The 26338-nt window shown below is 39.1% G+C and overlaps 3 protein-coding genes and 2 long non-coding RNA genes across 5 annotated transcripts; 1 reads left to right on the top strand and 4 right to left on the bottom strand.

The window, feature by feature from the left end:
* Window positions 1-1127: 1127 nt before the first annotated feature.
* LOC116731016 (uncharacterized) lies at window positions 1128-2849 on the top strand. The gene is made up of 3 exons (XR_004341470.1): window positions 1128-1708; window positions 1777-1809; window positions 1873-2849. It is a non-coding gene; the product is annotated as an uncharacterized LOC116731016 (long non-coding RNA).
* A 1534-nt stretch (window positions 2850-4383) lies between these two features.
* Window positions 4384-5147, bottom strand: LOC116731630 (gastrula zinc finger protein XlCGF8.2DB-like). The gene is made up of 2 exons (XM_032581447.1): window positions 4986-5147; window positions 4384-4901 (listed from the first exon to the last, which is right to left on the bottom strand). Exons 1-2 carry the CDS (start codon window positions 5083-5085, stop codon window positions 4384-4386), a joined length of 618 nt encoding a protein of 205 aa, XP_032437338.1. The 5' UTR covers window positions 5086-5147.
* A 515-nt stretch (window positions 5148-5662) lies between these two features.
* LOC116731048 (uncharacterized) lies at window positions 5663-7299 on the bottom strand. The gene is made up of 2 exons (XR_004341504.1): window positions 7249-7299; window positions 5663-5813 (listed from the first exon to the last, which is right to left on the bottom strand). It is a non-coding gene; the product is annotated as an uncharacterized LOC116731048 (long non-coding RNA).
* Window positions 7300-11016: 3717 nt separating this feature from the next.
* Window positions 11017-12913, bottom strand: LOC116731629 (zinc finger BED domain-containing protein 1-like). Its single transcript, XM_032581446.1, has 2 exons — window positions 11961-12913; window positions 11017-11686 (listed from the first exon to the last, which is right to left on the bottom strand). The coding sequence occupies exons 1-2, from the start codon at window positions 12911-12913 to the stop codon at window positions 11017-11019; spliced, it is 1623 nt and encodes a 540-aa protein (XP_032437337.1).
* A 138-nt stretch (window positions 12914-13051) lies between these two features.
* On the bottom strand, window positions 13052-24935 carry LOC116731628 (zinc finger protein 260-like). Its single transcript, XM_032581444.1, has 4 exons — window positions 24591-24935; window positions 24472-24522; window positions 16321-16603; window positions 13052-16236 (listed from the first exon to the last, which is right to left on the bottom strand). Exons 1-4 carry the CDS (start codon window positions 24933-24935, stop codon window positions 14579-14581), a joined length of 2337 nt encoding a protein of 778 aa, XP_032437335.1. The 3' UTR covers window positions 13052-14578.
* Window positions 24936-26338: the final 1403 nt, after the last annotated feature.

Genomic DNA, 26338 nt, shown 5'->3' with positions numbered 1-26338 from the left:
CTAGAAAACTACTAACAATGCATGGAGGATTCCATCCCAAATCCAGCACCCTGAGACTATACACGAGCCGCAAGGAAGGAGACAGAGGACTAGTGAGTGTGAGAACCACAGTCCAGGACGAAACAACTAAGATCCATAAATACATCAGGGACAAAGCCTCAACAGACAATGTGCTCAGTGAATATCTCAGACAACAGGGAACGGAGGTTGAGGTGCCAGAGATACCATCATGGCAGGACAAGCCCCTACATGGGATGTACCACCAGCAAATAACCCAAGTGGCTGATATCAGTAAATCCTACCAATGGCTGGAAAAAGCTGGACTCAAGGACAGCACAGAGGCCCTCATCCTGGCCGCCCAGGAACAGGCCCTAAACACCAGAGCAATAGAGGCCCAGATCTACCACACCAGACAACACCCAAGGTGCAGGTTGTGCAAGGAGGCCCCTGAGACAGTCCAGCACATAACAGCAGGGTGCAAGATACTGGCAGGGAAAGCGTACATGGAACGACATAACCAAGTTGCAGGCATAGTGTACAGAAACATCTGTGCAGAATATGGACTGGAAACCCCGAGATCAAAGTGGGAAACACCCCCAAAGGTGGCGGAGAACGCCAGAGCTAAGATCCTGTGGGACTTCCAGATCCAGACAGACAAAATGGTAATGGCAAACCAACCAGACATTGTCGTAGTGGATAAACAACAGAGGAAAGCCGTTGTGGTAGATGTAGCAATACCAAGCGACTGCAACATCAGGAAAAAGGAGCACGAGAAACTAGAGAAATACCAGGGCCTCAGGGAGGAACTGGAGAGGGCCTGGAAGGTGAAGACCACAGTGGTGCCTGTGGTCATCGGGGCCCTCGGGGCAGTCACCCCCAAACTGGACCAATGGCTACAACAGATCCCAGGAACAACATCAGACATCTCAGTCCAGAAATGTGCAGTCCTTGGCACAGCCAAGATACTGCGCAGAACCCTCAAGCTCCCAGGCCTCTGGTAGAGGACCCGAGCTCAGAGGATAAGAACCACCCGCGGTGGGTGAGAAGGGAATTTTATATATATATATATATATATATATATATATATATATATATATATATATATATATATATATATATATATATATATACACACGCACAATTACACATACTTATACATAACTTTGTATTCTACCATCTATATCATACACATGTTCACAAACACACCTACTATAATCAAATTCTATGAATTAGTTTAGTTTTCTTTAAAAATCGAATAACTATCTGGATATGTTTTCTCCCCAAATTCTTCCGCAAAATATCTAATGAATACATTCAAACTCTCTCCTCATATATCTTCTCTCTCTTTCATATTTATGACATTCTAATACAACATGTTCTATTGTTTCATGTTTCCACCGTAATCACATTTGCCAGTAGTATGCTTTTGAATTTTATAAAGTTTACAATTAAGTCCTGTATGTCCAAATCTTAACCTTGCACCTACAATACTTCTCCTAATTTTATCAAGATGTGGCAGTATGCCCTGTGGGCTCTGAACGCACCACACAAGTGCCTGAATTTAATTGGTTGTGGCGCTGTCTGTATATACGTAAAGGGCCCTCCATCACCTGGTGGACGTCATCATGTTTTCCTTCCGGTTCAGATCTCGCATACTAATACGCGCTTGAATGATGATGACTCTAATCGCTGATCGATCCTTCTTGTGGTAAGAAGCTTCTCACACCCTTAATGTCTGTTAGCGTAGCTTTAGCTCAGCTTTACCTGTATACCCAGGTGCCTGCCAGAGACACTACACAGAGCTCAGTGGTGAGTGAAAAGCTCATTCTTCTTAAGCCTCCAGATTCTATTTTTGACATGTATGTTTGATAGATGCTGCTGTTTGTCCTCGGCCGGCTGCTTGCCGGTTGTCCTGTTGTTCCGTTCCTGGCTGGCAGGCCGCCTGTTACCTTGGTTATCCGTCGTCGGCTGCCTACCCGTCGCCCTGGTTGTTGGCTTCATGCCCGCCGTCCTGGTCGGGGTAAAACTGGCTCCTGCCCCTCGTCCAGTGTGGCTGATTCGGGCTGGTTTGTGACCAGCTGGTACTGATCCTTCTCTGGTGCCGCTCTGGGCGGCGTGGCGGTTCGACCCAGGACGGGTTCTTAGTTTGGACTATTGCTGCTTGATTTGTCGTGGACTGAACTGTATAATTATGAAATAATGTACAGTTATTTTATAATAACTGTACAATAAATAATATTTTATAATATTTTATAATAACTGTACATTATTCCTGTCCTTTATTTTGACAGGAACGGTCGGCTCGTGGTGTTGGACTTTCCGGGTGGTGGTACTCCTTCTGGTTTGGTGCACGATTTTCTTGTATTCTTCTTGTTTGTTTGGTTTTTGTAGGCCACTACCCTGATTTGCACAGCCATCTTTGAGTTGAGCCATAACTGTTATTTTAATGTGTGTGGTTTTAAATTGGTGTATTTTTTTCGACTAGAATGAAAACAATTATGCAATAAATTAAATTATTGAATTGGGTGAAATTGTCTCAAGCCTCATCTGTAGCGGGCCTGTGTGCCTTAAAGGTAACTTTTTAAGTAGAATTATTGCGACCTTATATTTATTAAATTTATGGTCTTAAATTCAAGTTACCCATTTGGATCACACTGGTACCGCCACAGATTTTCATCTAGAGGGATCCCATAAATCACTCCAATTTTTTTTTATTTCTCCCATGATTTTTTTTCTCCAATAGTTTTTTTTTACAGATATTATCCACATTCAAAGCCTTATTCTTTTGTTCTTCATTTCTACAAACTACCAATAAGTTTCCATCTCTCAAAATCTTTACCATTTCAACATCTCCAATTTTCTTTCTCTTGACGCCACAATGGGGCTAATGTTATCCTGTTCTTCTTCGTTCTTAATTTTTTTTTTTAAAGGTTTTATTGGCTCTAGTGGCCTTTATTTGAGTTTATTGACAGGAAAGTGGGTAATGAGAAAAGGGGAAGACATGCGGCAAAGGTCGCCAGGCCGGGAATCGAACCTGCGTCGAGGACTAAGGCCTCCATATGTGGGTTGTGCTTAACCCCTGCGCCACCACAGCACATCCCAGTTCTTAATTTTTTATATTACTTTAAATTCCTCCCTCACAACTTTCCTCCTAACTATCCTTTCTTCTTCTGAACTACTTCCTTCCAGTTCTTGTTTACTACCATGAATATCGCCAATTTACTTTTTCATCTATCTTATTTCTTCCATGTCCTCTCCCTCTTCCTCTCCCCACTGGCCTTCAAAATCCATGTCTTCCTCATTTCCTATCTCCATTTCCAACCGAACCATTCACATAGTAGTTTATGCCCAAATCCGCCTTTTCTAAATCCGATATATTTCTGTGTGTTTTGTTTTTCCTGCGCCACTCAAAGTCCTCCTTGTTCCCATCAGTTACAGGAACCACAGTGGCTACAACCACATACACTAAAGGAAAACTCAAAACTTTTCATCTTGAGTGAAATGTTACTTTTATTTCTTTCTAAAATACACAAACATGAAAAGACAGTACTCTAAATTCTTCAGCAGAAAAAAGCTAAATATTACAGGTAAAACAAGAGAAAAAAGAAAATACTTGAAAAAAATCACATGTACTTTGTGTAACCAATGCATGAATATTAGTTTGTGGTGAATCTTGCATTTTCTTTAAAGTACAAATGATTTTTATTTTATTTGAAAAGATTTAAATTAGGTAGAGTAAAATTGGTTAATGTAATTTGAAAGAAATGAAATCAGATTCAATCTCATTTTACTTTAAAGACAAAACTATCAAATGCTTTTCTTGCAGATTTTTTGAAAACATTCAACCATTCTGTACATTCTATTGTTGATTTTAAAAACTTAAAAAAATAAACCCCACTAACTCTCTCTATTGTACAGAATAATACAAATCAATCCCTCAAGTCCAATCATGTGAGAATGTTCTGGAAGGGAGTCCATGTCCGGTCAAACTCTGTTAATGCATGAAATAGTCAGTGGGCCCCCAAGCCTCTTCATCTATCAGCATCAGTACTGGCACTCCTCAGGGCTGTGTGCTGAGCCCTCTGCTCTTCACGTTGTACACACACAACATACAGTTTGACATAAACAGCATTTTAATACAATAACATACAGTTTATCATTGTTATTTTTTGATACAGAATATGCCAAAAAAGACAAAACAAAACATCAATGAAGGAAAATGTGTCATGGTTGCACATCTCCAAGTATCCAAATGATCACATTTAACAAATACAACAAATTTTCAGCTTTATAGACATGAAACCCCTCCAGTCTTTCATTCTAGTTTTAAACCAAATCAGTTCTATAGTGAACCTCAACATAGAACATGTATGGAAAATACTTCTACTGCTTTTCACCTGTGTGACGCCTTATGTGCTGAATTAAATTTTGTTTATGACTAAAACTTTTTCCACAATTTCCACATGAAAACGGCTTTTCACCAGTGTGAATCCTCATGTGCTGAGTTAAATCCGGTTTTCGAATAAAACTTTTTCCACAGGTCACACATGAAAACGGCTTTTCACCAGTGTGAATCATCATGTGCTGAGTTAAACGCTGTTTTTGACTGAAACTTTTTCCACAGGTCACACATGAAAACGGCTTTTCACTAGTGTGAATCATCATGTGCTGAGTTAAATTTTGTTTTTGACTGAAACTTTTTCCACAGGTCACACATGAAAACGGCTTTTCACCAGTGTGAATCATCATGTGCTGAATTAAATTTTGTTTTTGACTGAAACTTTTTCCACAGGTCACACATGAAAACGGCTTTTCACCAGTGTGAATCATCATGTGCCGAGTGAAAAGGTCTTTTCGACTAAAACTTTTTCCACAGGTCACACATGAAAACGGCTTTTCACCTGCGTGAGTCATCATATGCTTAGTTAAATTCTGTTTTCGATTAAAACCTTTCCCACAGGTCACACATGAAAACAGTTTTCCACCAGTGTGAATCATCATGTGCTCAGTTAAACTCTGTTTTCGATTAAAACCTTTCCCACAGGTCACACATGAAAACAGTTTTCCACCAGTGTGAATCATCATGTGCTCAGTTAAACTCTGTTTTTGAATAAAACTTTTTCCACAGGTCACACATGAAAACGGCTTTTCACTTGTGTGAGTCATCATGTGCCGAGTTAAAGTCGGTTTTATACTAAAACTTTTTCCACAGGTCACACATGAAAACGGCTTTTCACTTGTGTGAGTCATCATATGCCGAGTTAAATGCTGTTTTATACTAAAACTTTTTCCACAGGTCACACATGAAAACGGCTTTTCACCAGTGTGAATCATCATATGCTTAGTTACATCCTGTTTTTGACTAAAACATTTTCCACAGGTCACACATGAAAACGGCTTTTCACCCGTATGAGTTCTCATATGAGTATCAAAAACAGATTTGAAAGTCAAACGCTTTTTACAGATGACACATGAGAAAGGTTTTCTTCTTTCCTGATTTTGGATCTCAGCTTCAGCAGCTTCCTGGAAGATGACTTGGTTCCTGTTTGGTTCTGATTCAGTGTGGTCTGCTTGCTCATCAACAGGAACCACCATGCAGGTATCAGTCTCCTGTTTTAATTCAATCTGTTCTTCACCCTGACTGCAGTAAACTTCTTTCTCTTCCACTTTTATCTGCTGGTGTTTTAGATCCTCCTGCTCTTCTTTTATCTGATGATCTTCTGGCTCTTCCTTTTTTACCTGCAGAGGTTCCAACTCCTCCTGGTCCAGAGTGGATCTCCTCTCCTGGTTATAAACGTTACACTTCAGGGAATCTGGAGAAGAAAACAGAGAAAAAGAGTAATTGTTAACTTTACTGAAGTAAATGGGAGAAATTGTTTATCGTTTAATACAGAAATGAACAAAAAAAACCAATTGATAATTCAAGAGCGTAGACAGAGATACAGATCAGTTGATATATCCAGCTGACATTTGGAGAATTCTCAAATGATCGGATCTTAAAAATATATTTTATTTATTACAAAATTAATTTTAGTAGGGATTATTGTTCATATTTAACAGTAAATTGTATTATTTCACGATATTTATTTTTATTACTTTTATTTGTATTAAAATTTGATTTTAGTTCACTTTATATTTTTGGGATTTATTTACAGAGTTTATTTGTAGGTTAATAATTGTTTAATTTTTGTTGCTTTGTGTTTATTATTTACTTTTGTAAGTTAGACATTAAGAACTGTGGGTCCATTTTCTGTAAGTATAGGGACTGGTATAGGACCAGCATGCACTGGGTTGGGCCTGTGGGTTTTGACCAGAGCAGGAGAGGAAACAATGAAAAGTAGTGATGGTGAGATGCAGCTTCATGAAGCCCTGAGGAACTCCATCCAATCATTCGACTCATGAGCCGATGCACCGCGGTGCTTCATTTGCTCTACTGTGACATCAACTGGACAATATATGTAAAATAGGCAACGTGAAAACAACATGAAGCTTTACAATGAATAAACAAGTTTAAAATGTTTGTGATTCTGATACATAAATTCTGATTAATCTGGTTGTATGAAACAATGGCTGGATCCAAAAGAAAACTAGAAACAAAAAGAAAAGAGGGTTGTGATTGGCTTGTTACTCGCTATGTCACCAGGGACAACGATTTATTACTAAAAAATAAAAACTTTAACTGCTCAGGTTTAGGCGAGTTCTCTGTCTTACCCGCTTCATTACTCAACACATCACTAATGAAAAGTTTGATCTTTGTTATTTGCTTGTCAAACTGAAAAAATAAACTATAAAAGCAATTTTCAAGTTTTTTGGACATTGAACTTCTTTTACCTTCGTACGAAGCATCACCTCAGTGCAGCAGTGGCTTGTTGACTGAACTTTTATAGGATGTTTGGTTTGACAAACAATCGCCACTACAATTTATTTATTACAAATTATTACATTTTACAGCTACTAACACACTATTATTGTTTCATGCTGTTTGCTTTACTAACCTTGCGCTGCATTGTTCACATTTCTCCTGTTTTCAAAAGTAAGTTTGATTAGTTAAAGGAGGAAAAGCCATAAAAAAGGTCATTTTATTTCTACATCAATAAGCCATTTTCACAGCGTAATTGTGATTCCTGCGTTCATTTACCGGTTAACAAAACATTTAAACGGGAAAAGAACATTTACTAAAATGATCCTCATACAGAAAGGTGCAGACATTTAGACCTTAACCTGCATCCAAACGCTGGTGGTTCCTACCTATTCGGTGTAAGATTATCTGGGGCCTCCGGGAGAAATCCAGCAGTCTGCGATGATCATCCATCTCTTCCTCCGACTTGACGATGATTTCTTTAAACTCTGTGAATGTTTCTTCAGCAGCAGTTAACGGCTCGTTGATAAACTCGTTTAGAGAAACAGTCGAACATTCAACCAAACAGACCACGTGCCGTCCTCTATGGCTTCTTCTTCTTCTTCTTTGGGATTTTATGACTGTCGTTCATTCATGTCATTGCATTACCGCCACCTTGTGGATCTTACGATCATCACATCTAAAGATTTCTCATACAGTGCCAGTTCTCTTTGAAAGACGTAAAATCTTCTCTTCCACTTTATCTAAATAAAACAAATACAATATTAGTATTCCAGTTTTCCACAAATCCAAAGTTAATATTGTCTTCTGATTCGTATCTCCTACATCCCGCAACATGTTTCACAGTTTCTTCACTCCACCAGATCAGAACCTTTCCTATAGTTTCCGTATATCCACAATGATCGCTGCTGCTTTGTTCGGAGTTACCGCTGGTTCCGCCCATCCTGTGGCTTATTGAGAGCCGATCAGCACCGGCTTGTTCACTGAATTGTGCGGTGCTGGTGGTCGAGTGTAAATGACTTTTAACTTGTGATGGTGAGATGAAGCCTCATGAGGCATTGAACCACTTGAGCCAACTGGTTCGAGAAAGGGTCCATTTCTTGAAGCTTCATGTGCACACGAAACCACCTACTGGCCAGGTGTATAATCACAGCCAGCTGTATCTTAACACGTGTGATGCATTGAATTTTTGTCTATTATGGCTCTTGGGAATGACGTCACAAAAGGTGTAGGACGAAATCATTTGTCTACATAAATTATGTATACACATATGTGTATAATAAAATATTGTTTGAATGTATCCTCTGTGTGTAATTATTCCCAAAATAGTAGTGTCATGTGATATGGCATGTTGTGTAATAATGTTTTTCTGTGACTCTAGAAAAATGGCATGGGCTTAATCAGGCAGAGGACAGTGAAAGTGCTTGTGGAACTAGGGAGGGGGTAGTGAATAGGCTAATGCTTGTGTAACTTGGATGATTTCATGCATTTTTATTAAGAAACAACAATTTCTCCACAATTTTTGGTTTCAAACGATTTCTCTTTTTTGACACTACATGGATGAGGTGTTATTATTGGACCCCAACTCCTTGAAGCACAATAAACACCTCACCTTTACAGAAAATAAGAAACAGCGAAAAATACAGTTCCTCATAAGCAAACCTAATGCATCTGCAAATGTTCAGTTCACCTTACCTTGTTAGGGCTTATCAAATCGAAATGTTCCCACATAGGGGAAATCCTCCTCTTTCTCGCCGGCTCCATCCTACTCCTATCCTCGCGCTCCTAAATCTATCTATCTATCTATCTATCTATCTATCTATCTATCTATCTATCTATCTATCTATCTATCTATCTATCTATCTATCTATCTATCTATCTATCTATCTATCTATCTATCTATCTATCTATCTATCTATCTATCTATCTATCTATCTATCTATCTATCTCTCTACTAAACTCTCCAAACACCAAACTAACTGTCTCAAACTAAATAACCACTATCCAAACTCTGCTATCCAAACTATCAAAACTCTATCCACTCTCTCAACTGACCGCAACTCGCCTACAACAACCCACATTTTGAATGGAGCCTGTGGGGTTTCTAAAGCTGTCAAACCCCTCGCCAACATCTGAGCCACTTCCCGAAGCAGTCACGTGGTACAGCCAGGCAGCGAGGCTTCGGACGTCATCGTTTTCGGCTCCTCCCCTAAATGAAGCAAGCCTCGATACGCGCTTTACGGAAACGCCCCCTCCATTACTCGACACACGCCTCGAAGCCTCGGCACATCACGTAACATCACTACTTTTACCGGTTTTATCTATTTGAATTTTCTACCGGTATTTAAATAATACTGTAGTTTCTTTCTAGTGCACTAGATGGGTTAAATGCTATTACTCTCTTTAATACTGAAATTATTCAATATATGACCTTATATTTTACCTTTGTAAGCATTACTATGTCATATTCAAAGTTTTAAGGAGGGATGTTGGATGTAATTTTAAGTTATTCAGTTTAGCTGACAGATTTGCACAGTTTAACTTTTTCCTGCTGCTTCTACTCATTTCATTTCAGCAAGTGTTCTGCAGTTGAACTCAAATGTTTCTACAATTTTCGGCAGTAACATTCAGCACTAACACGACATTTTCACAGGAAAGGCAAATGTTCTACTTACTTTCTAAGACACTAATAATATAACTATGTGTAGACAGTAATAATAGAAGACAGCTGTTAGAAAAATTATCTAAGTTCATTTACTTGTGAGTTTATTTGAAAGGTTATGTTTTCATATTATTATTTTGTGTGTTGTTTACTTGACTCCTTTTATTCTGTGATACATTATTAACAATTTTTAGGATGTTTGCCTGGAGGCAAGAGGCGTTTGCACATTCCTGTGTTATCAGCTCCATGTGTAACTGATTAGTTGTGGTCAGCCTCATGCCCTTTTAAGGGCATGGCCACAGAAGGTTCCAGAACACCCTGTAGAAAAAGGTCATTGGTCAAATTCTTTGTGTGACTATGTGAAAAAGCCCAACCTCCTTCCTTGTTTTTTCTAATAAAAGAGAAGTGCAGACAAAGAGCTGGGAGAGTTGATCCCAGACAGTGTTTGACAGCGGTTTTCAGTTTTCCTATTCTGTAGAAAATTTGTGTCTCTGGTTGATTCTTTGCAGGTTAGAAACTAAAATAAACCTATCAACAGCTGCAGCAGAAAAGAGAAAAATACAACTAAGACAAAAGAAACACTAAATTACTGAAGACAATAATAATCAACAATACTTTCTAAAATCAAGATCAATCAATGTATGAATATTAGTTTATAGTTAATATTAAAAGTATTTTTTTCATGTTTTCATTAAGCTTTTACATAGGTAGAGTTAAACCGGTTAATATAATTTGAAACAAATAACAGAATCAGTTACAATGTCATTTTGTTTTAAAGAGAAACTTGGAGATTTTTTTGTATCTAGAAAAAATAAGGATGTAAGCTTTTGTCAAAATTTTATCACGTTTGATGGATTAAAAAGCCCCACCCAAATAAATAATGGAGCGTTATGGCGTCGGCTATATGTTTTAATGACGTCATATTAAACCTTATCGTATCGAACATCAGTTTTAAATTTATAATTTGACCCTGGTCACACATTGCATATGGAAATATGACGTCAATACCAGTGATGGGATTTTCGTCTCCTTTTCGAGATGCGGCTCTAATGGCTCTTCTTACTGTGGCGAGTCGGTTCTGTCGGCTCCCCATATATATTTTTGACATTATTAATTAATTAATAGCTTAAACCTAATTTTATAATATTTTGTTTCATTATTGACATTGTTAAGCTCTTATGATAAGTAAAAATGCCGCATAACAATGCTTTATAAATAACCCTTTTATTATAACCAATTAAATTATCACAAAATAGCACCACTTCCACAAAAATAACTTAAAATAAATTAAACAGTTAAATATAAATACAAACACCCACCACAATACGAAAAAGTATCAAAGCAGCTTCATAACAGAAAAGGTGTCACAATACAAATATCAAATACATTGCTATTAAATTAAAGTATAAATCTATGAAGGATAAAAAACATGTGAACAACACAAGTTTTGAACCACTAGAGATGAAGAACTCACTGTGTTAAATCACTCAAAGACTTACAGATTGGCGTTGAGAAACACCAGGTGTCTAAGCTTGGCAGGGCTGATCCTGTTCCTTCTCTCAGTTATGATCTGTCCAGTTTTAGAGAAGATCCTCTCTGAGGGGACGGATGTTGCCACTATGCACAGTCTACCTGCCATCACGTGAGAGAGAAGTGGATAGATCAGTGCCTTTGTCTCCCACCAGCTCAGTGGGTCGGCACCGCGCTGGAAAAGAGGCTCCTCAAGGTAGGACCTCACTTCCAGAATAGCATCAGCTGTAGGATTCCTGGTTGCAGTGTCTCCGCTTGCCCGCTCCTCAAAAAACCTCCAAACAGCCGATGCTTGGGGCTCCTCCAGCTCACGTGCTGCTGCTCCCTCTTCTCCTCCATGACCCCCTTGCAGGTGAGATGACTGCCGATACCTTGATGCTGCTGTAGTTATTCTTTGGAGGGCTCCGTCGACTGCTCGGTTGTCATTAAAGGCCACCTTTTTGAAACGGGGGTCGAGGATGGTGGTTTCGGACAGAACTGTGTTGTGCTCCATCCGGTGGAATTTTTTGTCCATGCTTGAACAGAGAGAATTCACCAACTCCTTCACGCTCTCTGTGGTTACTCTGCTCTGGTGCTCTGCTTTCACTCTCTGAAGACCCCTGCACAGTATCAGCATTTTGGAGGCGGTAACATACCTGAAAAAAGAAGCATCAACATATTATATTTTATATAATATTTATTTATATAGCCTATTTAGCTATATTATTTTAAGTTTCATTTCTAAATTGCTTTACATACTAATAATTTTATTTGTTTAGTAGTATTATTTTCAGCCACTTCTAAACCTGTTTGTCAAATAAATAATTTAACAAATAAAAAAATTATAATGATAATAACATCATAATAAATTTTAATAGGTATCATAGTAATATTATAGTAAAGTTCAATGAGATGATGTTTGAATACTACCTCTCTGCGCTGACCTCCACTGTGACCCGGTCCAAGGGCTCCAGGACACTGCAGGCCTCTTGCAGAGCCTCCCACTCCTCTTGGCTGAGAGGAGCCACAGGTGCATTGATCACTGCCAATGTTGCAATAACCGCATCCTTTGATTCAAGCATTCGCTGGATCATATGGAACGTACAATTCCAGCGGGTGACACACTCCTGTTTGAGCTTAAGCTCTGCCATAGACATCTGCCGCTGGGTGGATTTAAGTTTTTGGGTGGCTGCTGTGCTTCGGTGGAAAAATTTCACTATTGCCTTCACTTTGTCCACAGTGGGCTTCATAGCCCTCAGAGCATTTCTCACAAATAGATTAATGGTGTGTGCCAGGCATGGATGGTGTGTCCATTTCAACAGCTGGATGGCTCTTGTAATGTTGGCTGCATTGTCTGTGACACAACACACAATTTTGTTTTCCACCCCCCACTCTCTTGCCACTCGGAGGAGCTCTTCTGCCAGGTATCTGGATGTGTGCCTGTCACTAAACTCCAAACAGTCCAGCAGAGATGACACCATACTGTAGTTTTCAATGAAATGGCAGGTGACAGACATAAATGATGTGGTGGCGCGGGATGTCCAGCAGTCAGTGGTCAAGCATGCAGCTGAGGCTCTCTTCACCCTTTCTTGCAGGGAGGCCCGTGCTGCATCATATAGGCCTGGGATTATTTTCTGTGACAGGGTTTTTCGGCTGGGGAGGGCATACATGGGATTGAGGGCATGGCAGTAACTCCTAAATCCGACATCCTCTACAATGGAAAAGGGCTGGAAATCACGTGCCACCATCTTGGCAAGCTCCTCATCGATTGCGCTCTGTCTTGCTGGAGTTAGAGACTTCTGCAGGAACTGCTTCATAGAGCTCTGGGTTGTGGATGCAGGAAGGTGGGATCCAGGCTGGGATGTAGGAATGGGGGCAGACATTGTTGCCGAAGGAGCAGTTGATGTTCTTGCACCTGAAGAAGGAGCTGCAGTGGTTGTTGCACTCGCGCTGTCAGAAAGTTGTGGTTCCCTTTCTGGCCTTATTTTGACATTATCTACATGTGTTTGAATGTCTGGGTGTACACATGAGAATGGGAACATGGGATCTTGTCTCTGTGTGCCTGGTCTGTCTGTCAGGTTTGGTCTCTGGCTCCCTCCTCTCTGTGATCACCTTTATATCAAGTTGGGTGAGAGGAGGGGGCCCCTATAAAACTTTTTTCTCACCTTTCTTTTCTCTCCTGCTTTCTTCTCCGTTTCATTACAATTTAATAAAATAAACCCAAAGCAGTTTCTAATAAAGTTTCATGTAATTATATCAGGGGGAAGCCATAATGGTCCACTTGTGCAAGTCTTTAGGGCTTAACCTTGGTACTCGACAATGCTGAGTGTCACACTGTCAGACAGGACAAGTTTAATACAAAACACAACAAAAAGACAAAATGCAAGTGTTTAGTCAATGGTAAATGTATGTATAGCGATTTATCTAGTGCAGAGGATGCCAAAGTGCTTTACATGCTGATGGTGGTAAGCTACATTGTAGCCCAGCTGCCCTAGGGCAGACTGACAGAAGCTGCTACACAATCGGCGCCATCGGACTTCTGACTAACAGCAGGCAAGGCAGGTTTGGTGCCTTGCTCAAGGACTCAACAACTGAGATGGATGTGGGAAGTTTGAACCGGCAACCTATCAGTTACAGGAACCACAGTGGCTACAACCAGTACAGGTGTAGTACCACCATCTACTGGGTTCAAATATAAGGCACAACATACACTAAAGGAAAACTCAAAACTTTTCATCTTAAATGAAATGTTACATGTTTATTTCTTTCTAAAATACATATACACATAAAAATAGTTTCAACATAAAGACAGTAATCTTAATGCTTCAGCAGAAAAAAGGCTAAACATTACAGCTAGAACTAGAGAAAAAAGCAAATAATTGAAAATCCACCCACTGTTCCAAACTAAAAGGTAAGATGCCATGATCAACTGCATCAAAAAAAACACAATCACCAGAATCAGTTGCTAAAAGTATATCATTAAAAACTTTAGAAAGAGCTGACTCTGTGCTATGAAATGGTCTAAAACAGGACTGAAAGACCTCTAAAATGTTATGTTCATTAAGATAAGCCATTAGCTGATTATAGACTACCTTCTCAAGAATTTTTGAAATAAAAGGCAGTTTAGAGATAGGTCTATAATTCACCAGAACAGAAGGATCCAAAATTGGTTTCTTAAGTAGAGGCTGCAAAACTGCATGTTTCAGAATTTTAGGAACAACACCTGAGGACAAGCTGTTATTTACAAGAACAAGGACAGAAGGACCTATAGTAAGAAAAACATCTTTAAATAATTGGGGTGGAATAACATCATCTGGAGAACCAGTTGGCCTTAAGTGACCAACCACCTCCTGCAATAACTGCAAAGTAACACATTCAAAGCTGTAAAACAGCAGAACAACGCACAAAGACTGAAGGGTCATAAGCAGAGGGAATGATCTGGGCCTTAATAGAACCAACTTTCTCATCAAAAACGTGCAAAAAGCTTTCACATACAGCAGGTGAAGTCTCTATAAAACCACTGTGTGGATCATGTATGGAAAATACTTCTATAGCTTTTCATTTGTGTGATGCCTCATGTGGTGAGTTAAACTAACTTTGTAACGAAAACGTTTTCCACATTTCACACATGAAAACGGCTTTTCACCAGTGTGAATCATCATGTGCCGAGTTAAATACTGTTTATGAGTAAAACTTTTTCCACAGGTCACACATGAAAACGGCTTTTCACCAGTGTGAATCATCATGTGCCGAGTTAAATACTGTTTATGAGTAAAACTTTTTCCACAGGTCACACATGAAAAAGGCTTTTCACCAGTGTGAATCATCATGTGCCGAGTTAAATGCAGTTTTTGAATAAAACTTTTTCCACAAGTCACACATGAAAACGGCTTTTCACCAGTGTGAATCATCATGTGCTGAGTTAACTGCAGTTTTTGAATAAAACCTTTTCCACAGTTCACACATGAAAACGGCTTTTCACCAGTGTGAATCATCATGTGCTGAGTTAAAGTCGGTTTTTGAGTAAAACTTTTTCCACAGTTCACACATGAAAAAGGCTTTTCACCAGTGTGAATCATCATGTGCTGAGTTAAAGTCGGTTTATGACTAAAACCTTTCCCACAGTTCACACATGAAAACGGCTTTTCACCAGTGTGAATCATCATGTGCTGAGTTAAATGCAGTTTTTGAATAAAACTTTTTCCACAAGTCACACATGAAAACGGCTTTTCACCAGTGTGAATCATCATGTGCCGAGTTAAATGCAGTTTTTGAATAAAACTTTTTCCACAAGTCACACATGAAAACGGCTTTTCACCAGTGTGAATCATCATGTGCTGAGTTAACTGCAGTTTTTGAATAAAACCTTTTCCACAGTTCACACATGAAAACGGCTTTTCACCAGTGTGAATCATCATGTGCTGAGTTAAAGTGTGTTTTTGAGTAAAACTTTTTCCACAGTTCACACATGAAAAAGGCTTTTCACCAGTGTGAATCATCATGTGCTGAGTTAAAGTCAGTTTATGACTAAAACTTTTTCCACAGTTCACACATGAAAAAGGCTTTTCACCTGTGTGAATCATCATGTGCTGAGTTAAAGTCTGTTTTTGAGGAAAACTTTTTCCACAAGTCACACATGAAAAAGGCTTTTCACCAGTGTGAATCATCATGTGCCGAGTTAAATGCAGTTTTTGAATAAAACTTTTTCCACAAGTCACACATGAAAACGGCTTTTCACCAGTGTGAATCATCATGTGCTGAGTTAACTGCAGTTTTTGAATAAAACCTTTTCCACAGTTCACACATGAAAACGGCTTTTCACCAGTGTGAATCATCATGTGCTGAGTTAAAGTCTGTTTTTGAGTAAAACTTTTTCCACAGTTCACACATGAAAAAGGCTTTTCACCAGTGTGAATCATCATGTGCTGAGTTAAAGTCGGTTTATGACTAAAACCTTTCCCACAGTTCACACATGAAAACGGCTTTTCACCAGTGTGAATCATCATGTGCTGAGTTAAATGCAGTTTTTGAATAAAACTTTTTCCACAAGTCACACATGAAAACGGCTTTTCACCAGTGTGAATCATCATGTGCCGAGTTAAATGCAGTTTTTGAATAAAACTTTTTCCACAAGTCACACATGAAAACGGCTTTTCACCAGTGTGAATCATCATGTGCTGAGTTAACTGCAGTTTTTGAATAAAACCTTTTCCACAGTTCACACATGAAAACGGCTTTTCACCAGTGTGAATCATCATGTGCTGAGTTAAAGTCTGTTTTTGAGTAAAACTTTTTCCACAGTTCACACATGAAAAAGGCTTTTCACCAGTGTGAATCATCATGTGCTGAGTTAAAGTCGGTTTATGACTAAAACTTTTTCCACAGTTCACACATGAAAAAGGCTTTTCACCTGTGTGAATCATCATGTGCTGAGTTAAAGTCTGTTTTTGAGGAAAACATTTTCCACAAGTCACACATGAAAAAGGCTTTTCACCAGTGTGAATCATCATGTGCCGAGTTAAATGCAGTTTTTGAATAAAACTTTTTCCACAAGTCACACATGAAAACGGCTTTTCACCAGTGTGAATCATCATGTGCTGAGTTAACTGCAGTTTTTGAATAAATCTTTTTCCACAGTTCACACATGAAAACGGCTTTTCACCAGTGTGAATCATCATGTGCTGAGATAAATGCTGTTTATGACTAAAACTTTTTCCACAGCTCACACAAGAAAACGGCTTTTCACCAGTGTGAATCATCATGTGCCGAGTTAAATGCAGTTTTTGAATAAAACTTTTCCCACAGGTCACACATGTAAACGGCTCTTCACCCGTATGAGTTCTCATATGAGCATCAAAAACAGATTTGAAAGTCAAACGCTTTTCACAGATGACACTTGAGAAAGGTTTTCTTCTTTCCTGATTTTGGTTCTCAGCTTCAGCAGCTTCCTGGAAGATGACTTGGTTCCTGTTTGGTTCTGATTCAGTGTGGTCTGTTTGCTCATCAACAGGAACCACCATGCAGGTATCAGTCTCCTGTTTTAATTCAATCTGTTCTTCACCCTGACTGCAGTAAACTTCTTTCTCTTCCACTTTTATCTGCTGGTGTTTTAGATCCTCCTGCTCTTCTTTTATCTGATGATCTTCTGGCTCTTCCTGTTTCACCTGCACAGGTTCTAACTCCTCCTGGTCCAGAGTGGATCGCCTCTCCTGGTTATAAACGTTACACTTCAGGGAATCTGGAAAAGAAAACAGAGAAAAAGAGTAATTGTTAACTTTACTGAAGTAAATAGGAGAAATTGTTCATCGTTTAAGACAGAAATGAACAAAAAAAAACCACCTTGAAAACTCAAGAGCGTAGACAGAGATACAGATCAATCGATATATCCAGCTGACATTTGGGGAAATCTCAAAATAACGGATATGAAAAAAAATATTTTATTACAAAATTAATTGTAGTAGGGATTATTGTTAATATTTACCTGCAAATTGTATTATTTCAAGATACTATTTATTTTTATTACTTTGAATTATATTGAAATTTTACTTTAGTTCACTTTATATCTTTATGGTTTATTTATAAACATGAGTTTATTTGTAGGTTAATAATTGTTTAGTTTTTGTTCCTTTGTTATTAACTTTTCTAAGTTAGACATTAAGAACTGTGGGTCCATTTTCTGTAAGTATAGGGACTGGTATAGGACCAGCATGCACTGGGTTGGGCCTGTGGGTTTTGACCAGAGCAGGAGAGGAAACAATGAAAAGTAGTGATGGTGAGATGCAGCTTCATGAAGCCCTGAGGAACTCCATCCAATCATTCGACTCATGAGCCGATGCACCGCGGTGCTTCATTTGCTCTACTGTGACATCAACTGGACAATATATGTAAAATAGGCAACGTGAAAACAACATGAAGCTTTACAATGAATAAACAAGTTTAAAATGTTTGTGATTCTGATACATAAATTCTGATTAATCTGGTTGTATGAAACAATGGCTGGATCCAAAAGAAACTAGAAACAAATAGAAAAGAGGGTTGTGATTGGCTTGTTACTCGCTATGTCACCAGGGACAACGATTTATTACTAAAAAATAAAAACTTTAACTGCTCAGGTTTAGGTGAGTTCTCTGTCTTACCCGCTTCATTACTCAACACATCATTAATGTAAAGTTTGATCTTTGTTATTTGCTTGTCAAACTGGAAAAAAATAAACTATAAAAGCAATTTTCAAGTTGTTTGGACATTGAACTTCTTTTATCTATGTAACTGTTTGGTGTATTAGTTGAAAACGGCGTAAAAATAAAGAAACTGTAAATTCCCACTCATATTGGGCCCATGAATGCACCTTTGCCCATAGTCATTGTGCCCTTTTCCCCCATAGACTATAAATAAACGCCTCATGGACCGCTCTTGCCTATTTGTTACTGAAGAGATTTAAGGCGGCCATCTTGGAGCGGTCGACCGTTCCACTCAGCTTTATGTTTAACAGACTCAATAACGTATCAGCGCATTTATCAATCATAACTCGCTAAATACTAAACAGATATTCACCAATTTTTCTGTAAACCTTATTAAAAGGTTAGCAACATTTACAAGGAAATGATTTTTAAAGTATTTTTGAATGACTGATATAAGGTTGAGCATATTTAACTATTCTTAGTGGGGAAAACAGAATAGAGTCAGAATAGAATGTGTTGATATTTCTGTATTATGATTATTTTACAAAGCACACAACCAGTCATAATTTTTGAAATATGTTATTTAGTAATATCAATACATATTTATATAAATATACAAACACAAAATAATACAATCAGAGAGAAATAAAGATGCTTAAATAATTATTAATGCTGAATAATATGCATTAAACTACACATATTTATATGGACATGCGTATATACATAATATCTATATAGGTTTTATTCATGTTTTCCAGCTGAGGAGGAGCTTAAGAGAGATTCAGCAGCTGAGATTCATCAGTGCAGTGAATCCGTCTCTCCTTAAAGACATTCCCCACTTCTTCCTCACATGGTCTTTATGAAACCTTCAAAACAAAAACAGGAGCTATTTTACTTTAGACAGAGTGAAAGAATTTCATATAAATAAGAGTCTTTGCCACCTTGTGTGGAATAATCTAAATCAATGTTAGGGAAAGAGATCCAAAAAGTGGTGAAATCAACCTTTATTGAAGTTTAACTAATTAGAAAAAGGTTTCACAAATCCCTAACATGGTTCTGAATATTCTGCTGTTAGAGCAGAATAATGCAGCTCAGGTCTGAAGACTCCAGGTGTTGTAGTTTTTAAACTAGAATCGAATAAGATGCGGAAGCTAGTGAAAAATTAGGTGGAATAACCCTTTAGCCATTTCCCGAATCGGAAACCAACTTCAGTTCCGTATATATAAGCCATTTTCACAGCGTAATTGTGATTCCTGCGTTCATTTACCTGTTAAAAATCAGTTATACGGGAAAAGAACATTTACTAAAATGATCCTCATACAGAAAGGTGCAGACATTTAGACCTTAACCTGCATCCAAACGCTGGTGGTTCCTACCTATTCGGTGTAAGATTATCTGGGGCCTCCGGGAGAAATCCAGCAGTCTGCGATGATCATCCATCTCTTCCTCCGACTTGACGATGATTTCTTTAAACTCTGTGAATGTTTCTTCAGCAGCAGTTAACGGATCGTTGATAAACTCGTTTAGAGAAACTGTCGAACATTCAACCAAACAGACCATGCGCCATTTTCTTTGTCTTCTTCTTCTTCTTCTTTGGGATTTTATGACTGTCGTTCATTCATGTCATTGCATTACCGCCACCTCGTGGATCTTACGATCATCACATCTAAAGATTTCTCATACAGTGCCAGTTCTCTTTGAAAAACGTAAAATCTTTTCTTCCACTTTATCTAAATAAAACAAATACAATATTAGTATTCCAGTTTTCCACAAATCCAAAGTTAATATTGTCTTCTGATTCGTATCTCCTACATCCCGCAACATGTTTCACAGTTTCTTCACTCCACCAGATCAGAACCTTTCCTATAGTTTCCGTATATCCACAATGATCGCTGCTGCTTTGTTCGGAGTTCCCGCTGGTTCCGCCCATCCTGTGGCTTATTGAGAGCCGATCAGCACCGGCTTGTTCATTTAATTGTGCGGTGCTGGTGGTCGAGTGTAAAAGACTTTTAACGGTTTTATCTATTTGAATTTTCTACCGGTATTTAAATAATACTGTAGTTTCTTTCTACTGCACTAGATGGGTTAAATGCTATTACTCTCTTCAATACTGAAATTATTCAATATATGACCTTATACTTTACATTTGTAAGCATTTCTATGCAATATTTAATTTTTTAAGCAGGGTTGTTGGTACTAATTTTAAATTATTCAGTTTAGCTGACAGATTTGCACTGTTTAACTTTTTCCTGCTGCTTCTACTCATTTCATTTCAGCAAGTGTTCTGCAGTTGAACTCAAATGTTTCTACAATTTTCAGCAGTAACATTCAGCACTAACACGACATTTTCACAGGAAAGGCAAATGTTCTACTTACTTTCTAAGACACTAATAATATAACTGTGTGGAGGTTAAATTAGTTCCAGCATTAGAAACATGGTGATCTATAATAGAAAACAGCTGCAGCAGAACAGAGAAAAATATAACTAAGACAACAGAAACACTAAATTACTGAAGACAATAATAATCAACCATATTTTCTAAAATCAAGATCAATCAATGTATGAATATTAATTTATATTGAATATTAAAAGTATTTTTTTCATGTTTTCATTAAGCTTTTACATAGGTAGAGTTATACTGGTTAATATAATTTGAAACAAATAACAGAATCAGTTACAATGTCATTTTGTTTTAAAGAGAAACTTGGAGATTTTTTTGTATCTAGAGAAAATAAGGATGTAAGCTGATGTCAAATTTTTATCACGTTTGATGGATTAAAAAGCCCCACCCAAATAAATAATGGAGCGTTATGGCATCGGCTATATGTTTTAATGACGTCATATTAACCCTTATCGTATCGAACATCAGTTTTAAATTTATAATTTGACCCTGGTCACACATTGCATATGGAAATATGACGTCAATACATCCTATATCAGAGAAAACAGATTGAAAAGTGTATTATTATCATTGTATTAAATCCTTATAGTTAATTTCCAGATTTAGTTGGGCCCCTTTGTCATTTACATTAAAGTCTTAACTTAGTAAAACATTCATAATTTCTCCCCACTTGCATAATTATGATGAAGTTTCTGTAAAGTTCTGAAAGGTTTTTACTTTTCCTCGCCCACTTTGTTAAATTATGCAAGCTGCCTGACATAACATGTTCTCTCAATTACATCATTTGAGAGAACATGTTATTTAAATTAAAGTCTTAAAACATGCAGGAATTATTCCCCCCCACCCTCCAATTGCATAAACACCATGAGCTTTCGGGAAAGTTCTGGAAATATGAAAACTGCCTGATGTAACATGCCCTCTCAATTAAATTACTTTTGACCCCAATGACCTCTTCACACAGGTGGAGCCCCGCCCCTAACCGCTCTTATCTTCCTTTTTCCCTCCAGAAGATGCTCATCCCACTTTTGAATGTTTGAATGAGCCAATAGAGATTAAGGGGGCGGGATTTCTTTTTTTCTGCTTTAAATATTTTCTGAGATCACCTCATTCTACTCTTTACATTTGGAGAGGAAGAACCACTTGCTCTGAAAAAAAAGGTTTGCATTAAAAGAGAAAAACCTCAAAAGACAAGACAGCAGGAAGCTAATCAACTAGCATGTAGCTCATCTGCTCCAATCTCAGAGACTACAGATGGACCTACCATCCGGAGATCCTGCTCCATCGCTGATACTTCATCCTCTACACTCCTGGATAAAAATCTGGTCTTACCTCCATCAGCGTTCGAATCCTCGATTCAGCACGAGATTCCCACGTTCCAGAACTTCGAGGATGCTACGCCTGATTCCAATGGACCACGCTCTGCGTCTGCTGAAGCTGCTTCATCCAGCATGGAAAAAAACACCCCCCGGTGTTATCTAGTGGGATCTCGCATCTGTATGAGACTCCAAACTCGGCCTATTAAACTCCCGTCCATGAATTGGATGCTTCCTGGAAGTCACTGTTTTTGTGCAAGAGAAAACCTGAAGAGAAAAGGCATCAGGTTGTGAAGTGAGGTGGAGACAGGGCCGGCCCAAGGCAAAAGCAAACTAAGCAGCCACTTACGGCCCCAGGGCCACTAATGGGCCCCATCAGTGGAGCAAATTTTTTAATTTTTTTTTATTAATACTTTCTATGTCATTATAATATCAAAACCACTCAATTTCACTATGAAGTTGATGTGGAAAAATTACAATAAGGTCACACCTGCTAGTTGTATTGCTATATGTTTATTCTGAGTTCCTGAATATTCCCACCAAGTTAAAGCTATTTGGGTTACATGTTCAAGGTTGGACGTGGTTTTCCCCAGCTGCATGGGAACCATTCTGTTTCCCATGCTTTGGATCTCTTATCCCATTTGTATAAAACTCATGTGTTGTCTCTGCCTGGCAGAGCTTTTCATCCAGACTTGTTTCATTTCTGATTGTCCTACAAGCTCTCTGTATTGTGCACAATATATGAATAAACATCATTGAGTGATTTCACCTGAACAGTGCTTGGAAATAGTTTTTTCCACGACAGAAGTGATTTGTTTTTACAATAATATGTATTTGATAATGTACTTAGAAATGATTGTTTATTGGATAAGAAGAAAAAATTGCTCTTGGCGACCCCTGGTGGCCGCGGTAGGTACCGCACGCTTCGCTGGTAGTATGAGTTTCATCCAAACGTGAAAAGCTCCAGTCAGAAGATAAATAAGCAAAACAATGTCTCCAAAAAGGACTTATCCTTCAGGGAGGGAGAAAAGAGGAAGAATAGAAAAAAGCCAAGATAAAGGTTTGTTTTAATGTGTCTTGGTAATGTCATGTAAACGATTTGTAAAGCTGCTAACAGAAAATTAGCTTGAATGGTCCAGTTCAACAGCCCAACATTTATAGGGTCTTTGTGTTTGTGTGAAACTGAGTTTAAACTTTAAACGAGTTGATTCTCATGGTTGGCTCTGTATATTTCTGAGGTACTTTTGACTTCAAAACTCCGTGTTTGATAAGGTTTGAAAACAATAACTTAAACTTCTCAATGTTTGACATTGTCTAGCAAAATGTTTTTACGTCAGGCTACATAGCTGCTACATGGATGAGCTGCTCTATGCTGTAGTTGGTGATTTGTTGTTTGCTGCTGAGCATAATCATTTTGTGGCTAAAACAAACATTATTTTTACATCAACTTCTAAGTTATGTTAAAATCATTTGAAGGCTCAGATCCAGTCCAGTACTGGTACCGGTCCACATTGTAGAGGAGAAAGACTCACCTGGTATAAATTACAATTTTTAGCTATTGGAGTAACGCTTAAGAGAAATTTATTTAATCAAAAAATGTCATCAATTTGTGTGTAGGGCTGCACCGATTGCAGTTTTTTGGCCGATCCCTGGTTACCGATCTTTAAAACGCCTGACCTGCCGATTTTAATTTTGGCCGATATGATGGTTTTTTTGTCTGAAATGTTGCTAAATATAGTAAGAAAGTCACTGCACTGTAGAGCAGAAGAGGACGGAGGCTGATTTTTAAACCTTTGCTGATGAAGATAAGATTAGCGGATAAGATCAGCTTCACATGTATTAGCCAATCACGATTCCCCAAAATTAAGGAAATTGGTGCCCAGAAATCAACTGGTCGATAAATCAGTTGGCCAATAAATGCATCCTACATTATATATGTATATAATATAAACAGTACTGCCAGAAATACTAATGGGTGATGTTTATAGCAGGTGTGTGAATGACCTAATGATCGGACTTCTGATTACAGCCAGTCCACATTGTTAGCAGAACTAGAGGGCCCCAAAACCAAGTTTTGCTTAGGGCCCCCTGGAGGTTTGGGCTGGCCTTGTGTGGAGAAGCTAGTCCGCTAACATCTGACTCAACTGCTTGAAGCTCCAAAACATTGATGGGAATCCCACCACGAGAACCTGCTCCATACATCACCCCAAGAAGCAATTGGTAAATCGTGAGAGTTGTACACCGTTTCTTCTTTTTTTTTTTGTTTCATTCGTGTAAATTAAATCAAATAGAGAACTTTGATCTCTTTTATCTGAAATGGTGTCCTGGTGCCAATAGCACATATGGACACCCGTATGCCTGAACATGGTGTTCGTTATGGAGAATCCGTGACGAGCACAGAAGTTCAACAACAGAACACCACTCGAGTTCAGATCGGGGGGCCGTTCCTCCGAACCAATCCCCTCCAGGTCTCACTGTCATTGTCCATGTGAGCGTTGAAGTCCCCCAGCAGAACAAGGGAGTCCCCAAGAGGGGCACTCTCCATTACCCCTTCTAAGTACTCCAAGAAGGCTGGGTAATCTGAGCTGTTGTTTGGCCCCTAAGCACAAACAACAACATGAAAACAGTCAGGACCCGTCCCCCAACCCGTAGGCAGAGGGAGGCTACCCTCTCATTCACCGGGGTAAACCCCAACATACAGGTGCTGAGATGGGGAGCAACAAGTATGCCCACTCCTGCCCGATGCCTCTCACCGTGGGCAACTCCAGAGAGGAAGAATATCCAGCCCATCTCAAGGAGACTGATTCCAGAACCAGAGCCATGTGAGACCGAGGTGAGACCTACTATTTCTAGCTGGAACCTCTCAACCTCACACACTAGCTCCGGCTCCTTCCCCACTAGAAAGGTGACATTCCACATCCCAAGAACCAGTTTCTGCAACCGAGGATCGGACTGCCAGGGCCCCCTCCCTCGGCAGGTCTCCTCTTTGGGCTGAGCCCGGCCGGGCTCCATGGATAAAAGCCCAGTCACCAGGCACTCGCCATTGTACCCCCCCTCCAGGCCTGGCTCCAGAGTGGGGCACCGGTGACCCACATCCGGGCGAGGGAACACCAAGTTCAAAGTTTTCTTCCATCATAGAGTTCTTCAGGTTGTTACTGTTGTAACTTGCAACAGGGAAAAGGTAACAGGGATGAAAGACTGTGTCCTGTATGGCTAGGGCCAGGCTGTAACTACATCCTTGAATGTAAACTAAACATGTTCTTATTTCACCAATGCAAAAACCGCGTGAGCTCCATCAGCGCCACTCGCTCGCCACCGTCAACGCTCTCACAGTTCCCACACCTGTCTGTTATACACCGATGTGTTCAGCAGTGCTTCCTGATGATGCACAAAAAATCTGGTGCAAATCGGTTCATGTAAAAAGGAGATACAGCTGTTGAAATAACCTAGGGGGCGCAGTGGAGTGAAATGACAATTTAATGCCATTGGGTTCTTAAGAGGTTAACCAAGGTCAATCATAACAAGTTTAGTGCAAATACAATGATGCATGTATGATTTTGAGATAAAGGTGCAAACAGCGATGGGTTAGTATTCATCATTCAGCCACATCCACATGCTGCTGCCAGCCAGTGTTGAGAGAAGGATTTACCATCATGTTGTTCTACTTCATTAAACACAGGTTGAAATCTGCATGAACCGCCGAGTAAAGGGAAGAAAAAGAGTGGGAAAACACTGACTTCCTGTTGAAAGGGGTAGGGATTGTGGTGATGTCACTAATTGGCCATGTGAATGTGATGAGCCCTGGTCTGTGATGATACAAATTAAGTTTGATGCACCTGGGAGCTTATGTGGGGATGTTATTCCACCTTGATATTAGATGACGTCAGATTACGAAGACATAGGATTGTCAGGGATCCAACCAGGATCATTCATGCCAAGTTTGGTGCCAATTGATCTTTTTAAGTGAAAGTCATAACATTTTGTTTGTGTTGGCGAGTACGCCAAATTCGCCAATCTACCACGCCACCTGAACATATACAAAAAGTCAATTGTTTTCATAACTTTTAAAGCCCCACTCATTACCTGCATCCTGGCCAAGAATGAAGCCAATAGGTTGAAATCCATAGGAGGAGTTTGTTAAAGTTTGACTTGAATAAAAGTGAAAAATGGCCAAAATTTGCCCCTTGACCCAAAATGGCTGCCTCCCCGTGTAATTTAGGAGGTACCTCTAAGAGACGTTTTCTGCTATTGCCTCTGCGTGGTTCTCCAGCTGCATAGCAGCACAGAGGAAGCCTCTCCAAAGAATCATAAAATCTGCCCAGAGGACTATCGACTACTCTCTGCCTTCTCTCGAGGAACTCCACAGGTCCGTTGCCTCAGGAAAGCCAAGAACATTTTAAGACTCCTCACACCCA

The sequence above is a fragment of the Xiphophorus hellerii genome, chromosome 13 (genome assembly GCF_003331165.1).
Source record: "Xiphophorus hellerii strain 12219 chromosome 13, Xiphophorus_hellerii-4.1, whole genome shotgun sequence".
Taxonomy (NCBI): Eukaryota; Metazoa; Chordata; class Actinopteri; order Cyprinodontiformes; family Poeciliidae; genus Xiphophorus; species Xiphophorus hellerii.
Note: the sequence above shows the minus strand (reverse complement) of the source record. Positions and strands in the feature narration are given on the sequence as shown.